Below are 5396 nucleotides of genomic sequence, written 5' to 3' on the forward strand. Positions count from 1 at the left end.
TTTTTCAATAAATTTCGTAACACATTCTAATTATCTAACATTCACCTCTTTCATAAGCCAATTTTTTTGGCTTTCATAGGCTTCCCATAAAATCAATTAAATTGAACGAACAAATGAATTGATTCATTCATAAACAGAATAAACATTTTGGAACAAAATTCTTCATACGTTAATTTGGATGGATGATATTTGTAAACAACGACAATATACGAATAGGATGGAAAAAAAAACATTCAAAAGGATAAAATCTTTTGAGGGAAAGATGATTGGAAGCTGTACTACTTTTATCTTGTCAATTCTTAGGATAGCAAAATGTAATTCATCGCAAAGATACTTCATCAACAAAGGCTTATCAGTCATCTGTCCAACCACGACATTTAACAATGGACCAAATCTTTACTTTCTCAAGACAGACCTATTGTCGCAACATACGCAACATACTGTTCATACTGAACAAGCTAATGTTCTTGCATTTCTGTATCAAATAAAAAAATTTCAATTTCACTAAATTTGAAGAGACTTGTTGTTGTCGACTGCAGATTGTCTCATTTCACGGAATTCTGTGGAAAGAAAAAATAAATTCAGTACAATTACTATCAGTTCTGTTCCGACTGCCTTACTGCTACGATACGAAGGCGTTTATCGGAAGCACATCACTTTCAAGTCATTGTAAAATTTGTCCGCAAAATTTCAAAATTCCTTTCAAATATTATTTGAAGTACTAATGTCACTGTCTGATATACAATAGCATTGACGTTATTTTTGCCAGCAAATGTGACGAGTGTGTCCAAAAGCCTGGAAATTAGATTTCACTACTTTTCATATCTAATTTGTCGGATTTTTTTTTTTGAATTCCACGTTTAAATGAATTAAACAATCTACAGCCATATTTGAAACTTCAAGTTTTAAAAATTAAAACCAATAATATTCCTTTCGGAATAGGAAGCAAAAGGAAAGAAGTTGAAGTTGCATAATGCAGATGGGTCACCTGTTGCTCTGCTATCTTTTGATCATTCTTAGTCTTATCGTGCACACATTGATATACTTTTGCATTCAAGCAGTCAACTTTGGACTAATACATGAAACTCTGTACATGATACATTATTAGGGTAAGCTGGAATAACGTAGACTTAAGAAAGTTCAAAAAAAAAAATTGCGTTAGGCTTAGATTGGTTGAGACTTAGAATGCTTCCGTAATTAAATATATCAGCATATTGTTAAATAACAATATACTGATATATAAAATATCCGCTCTTTATCTCTAATTAAATTGTGTGAAATTAAACATTAAAAATACTTCTAAAATCTTTAATTAAGAATTGTAGAAGCTCCCAAATATTGTGCATTTGAATTTGTCACTTCTGTGATATCGTGAATGTCTTTAAAATAACTGACTGTTTCAGGCACCAAATAATAACTAAGGATGAAGACATCAGCAGAATCCCCGGTTTTGTTCAGATAATGATAACTGCAATCTTCTTTTGTTTTCCGATAGGATTGCAATATCACTACCGGTAAGTCCAATTTCGAACTGTTTTTGAACCTTTTTTGGTTTTTGAAAATATTCAGTGTCTGGACGAATGGTCATCTACCCAGTACGCCCGCCGGCGGACTGTAGCACTGCAAACAGATCACAAAGCCTTACCTATCTGCTCCATCGTGCTTTTACAGACTCTCTTCTCACGTTCTTAAAAAAGCACGGATCTGAGCGGGTAGATTGGGAGAAGTTTCGGATAATCAAATTTATCGACATATATCTTGTACCAAATTAAGTTACAATATAGATTATTACATCAGAAACTGTGCTTCTAGATCCTTAAAGTCTAATCTTTAATCTCTTTCAACAATCAATTTGGTGGTATAAATATATCTTATAAAAGGGGTTTTTTTTTTTTCGCAATATTTTTACTCGAGAAATTTTTGGAGTACTTACTTATTTCTGCATCTTTCAATTTTTGGTTTTACCCAAAGTACAAAAGTATTGAGTAATTTTGTTCTTCATGGACCTGATAAAACGCAAAATGTTTGAGATGAAACAAATGATGTCATCTCGATGCTTAGATTTACTTCAATTTTTTGATGTTTATTTGATCGCTGGCAGTGATAGAGCTTGGCTGAAAGCCTATGAAGGACAGATAACTTATGTATAAGCAAATAATTAAATAAGCAAAGTGTACAAGTGAAAATGTACGCAGTATCCCACTACTAGTAGTCACACCCATTCTGCGCTTCATTGTGGTGCTGAACGTGCAAAACACTCAATAAAAAGACCAGGAAATGTGCAAAAATGCGCAAAAATATGAAGACTTTAGGAATCCGCAAAAATTATATCTTACAAATTTACATATTGATTTTTCCGTTTATGGAAATTTTTGTTCCACCAGAAGTTCATTTATAAAACAGTGCGGTCGTTGTAAACGCATGAACGCAGGTCATTCTTGTTTTATTTCGCGTGCGTTTCCGGTACCATGTGCTAAGGAGGTTTTTTCAGCTTTTCGTTCTTTTATTACTTTAACTTTTTTCCCTTATTTTTGGTAATTAAACGAGTAGATGTGGGCAGAAAAATATATTGAGCGAATGTGTAAATAGCTGAAATTGTTTCGGAGAAAAAAGTGATTTGAAATGAATTAATAAATTGAACAGAACTATTCGTATCGAAAAAATTTGAACAAATCTTCAGATCATGATCCGAGGGAGAGGTCGGGAGGTCATGAGATTCAGATGCATCTATAATTCCTTCTTTTTTTTTTCTATGCCATTTGATTTCTTTCTAAGCTATTTGATTGTTGTCTACGAAGTTGATTCGTCTTGCTCCACTAAGACGAGACATGTCAATCATAGGGTTTTCGTATTGCGATGATATTTTGCTCGCGCCTGAAGTATGAAAATAATGTGGTGGTCTGTTGTATCGAATCATGATTTCATACCATGATTGGATACAACCACTGATACTGTATCATAATTGTCATAGTTGTTAACATTGTTTACTTCAGTTCAGCATCTCTTCGAGAAATAAAGGCGGATCCAAAATGCATTGGTACGATAGAATATATGACGCATGCAAGCATTCCAATGGGTATTCCGCACCTGAAGCATTCTATGGGCCCGGAAAGAATATAGCGAGTGGATGTGAACTTCAACATAAAACGTTTTCATACGTGTAAGTTGTCATCAAATGATGTTTTATGTAAGACCGGGGAGAGGAGGGAGGAGGTGAGGTCTTATATAAAACATGACGCAAAAGTCTTCCAATCTTGTTTCCAAGTTTATACCTTATGCAGTGTATCAGACGTCCGCTGAAAGACGTCATAAAGTTCGATACATCGTGATGAATCGTAATCTAACGAAAGATCTTCACAGTTATTGTCAAACACGTAACAGGTAGACTATATAAAAATATTTACGCTTGTAGGACGCAAATTTGCATGTAAAATGCATGAGCATGATAATAGGAATTGTTTTAGATATAAACAGCAAGAAGGGATGCAAACTACAAAAAAATAAACGAATAAACCAAATCAAAAGATCTACAAATCCTACCTTTTCCCTATACCGCCAATTTTTCTTTTTTTTCTCTCTCCTTCTGTTTTCTGCACAACTTTTTTTTTTTCAATATCTCTATATACAAAGTTAGATTGTTTGGCATTCAACGTTCAGAAAAGTTACTTATCAGAAAAATTCTCCAGAAACCGTAAGAGAAATAAGTCCTGTCAATTGTTCAGGAAAAAATTTTTCGGAAACTTTAATAGAATTCACATTTATCTTTTTTATGTCCAAAAATTCTAAAACAACTTATCGTGTTTTGCAAGTAGTAAGAGTAGCAGGACGAGAACACAGTTGAATCTAAGATTTAAGCAAGCTACTGCTATTGATTGAACAGTTATGAGCACCTGATACCTGGTAACTCCATTGCGCCATAACCAGAGGATCGGCATCTACGGTTTGATGTTTCATAAAAACTACATAAATCACCAACACTATAAAAGTTTCGTCTTTACCACAGTGTTTTGGTAATTTAAGTTTCCACTTAATGACGATTACTTCTTGCAAATATTAACTTCAATGCATGAAAGATATGAGAAGACGAACAACCACAAAGTGTTAATGTCACTAATTTTTTTAATGCATGTTTAATTTTTATACCATATGTTTATTGTATATATTCATACATCTTTTTGCAAACATGAAATTGCTTCCTTTCAGACTCAACTGGAAATTCTATAACTTCAACATAGATAAGTTTATTTTAATTTAAACATAAAATACGTGTGAAGTTTAATTGAGAAGCAATAAACATTTCAGCGATCATCGTTCAGGGAGAGCAGTTCGATTGTATGGTATTGTAGACCGATATTCTCCTGGTGCAGACGCTGATTTTCTTATAAGTCAAATTGTTAACGATTTACTGCCTTTCGATCGTACAACCGACCACGTATTAAACAACGATCCCAGCGACCGACAAGTATCTCAATACTGTCTTTTCCGTACTTGGCTATTTTTACTATTTAATCTAAATTTGGAATACAACACGTGCATATAATGGTCATCGTTCATGTCGTCAGTAATTTGTTAATATCAACAGTCCTGATTGTCATTTGATAAAGGATTGTACAGACTAAAGTACTTAGATTGAAGATATGTTATAGCATCTGTCTTACACAGTGCTAGGAGATTTTTTTGTGCATTGCACTTACATTGGCAGGTATGACACCTGGCAAAGGAATCGGAACTTGACATAAGTGAGAATAGTAAAAGTGAAATTCATGTAATTGCAAAAGCGAGCAGTATACTCATTTTAAGACCACAATCAGTTAACAAAGAACTGATCTGAAATGGTTAAAAGTGGCAGCATGGCTGAAGGACTCATTATGAAGTTATAGAAAAGTTGAGATTGTAGGAAAAATTCGAATTTTATCTATTTATATGTATTTTAGATATACTGCCTGTTGGATGAAGTATTACGCAAGGTTTATAAAGTTGATTTGAACAGTAGCAATGCAAGCACACGCTCATATCTTGGAAGCGAGTCACGTGGGTCACCTGGGTCTTCCGGAAGCAGGCATGAGAATAATGGCACTCTACAGATCAATAATTTATCAAATGGAAATTTTGTAAAGCCAAATAATCCAATAAATCTACCAAACTCATCGCCACTGAATCAGCCAATTAGTGAGGCGGTAGCACAAAAGTTGTCTGTGATGGAGTTCCTTAATTTTTACAAGGATATCATTGAACGAGTAGATGAGGCGGCGAATGCAGACGAGAGGAAATACATGGATTCGGTTGCAATAAATCAAGCTAATCTGATGGCTCCTCCATTTAATCCTTATAACGGATACATGCCACCACCACCGCCACCACCACCACCGCCACCACCACCACCACCACTACCACTA

The 5396-nt window shown here is 34.4% G+C and overlaps 1 protein-coding gene across 1 annotated transcript in view; it reads left to right on the forward strand.

Moving 5' to 3' along the window:
* Positions 1–3029: 3029 nt before the first annotated feature.
* Positions 3030–5396, forward strand: part of LOAG_17055 (hypothetical protein) — a gene marked incomplete at both ends in the record, with an annotated part of 5704 nt that continues 3337 nt past the window's right edge. Inside the window, 3 exons of the mRNA XM_020449716.1 lie at positions 3030–3160; positions 4303–4462; positions 4935–5188. Of these exons, the coding sequence (XP_020306707.1) occupies positions 3030–3160; positions 4303–4462; positions 4935–5188 (545 nt within the window). The remainder of the gene's footprint in view (positions 3161–4302; positions 4463–4934; positions 5189–5396) is intronic.

This window comes from Loa loa (genome assembly GCF_000183805.2).
Source record: "Loa loa unplaced genomic scaffold supercont3.37, whole genome shotgun sequence".
Lineage (NCBI taxonomy): Eukaryota > Metazoa > Nematoda > Chromadorea > Rhabditida > Onchocercidae > Loa > Loa loa.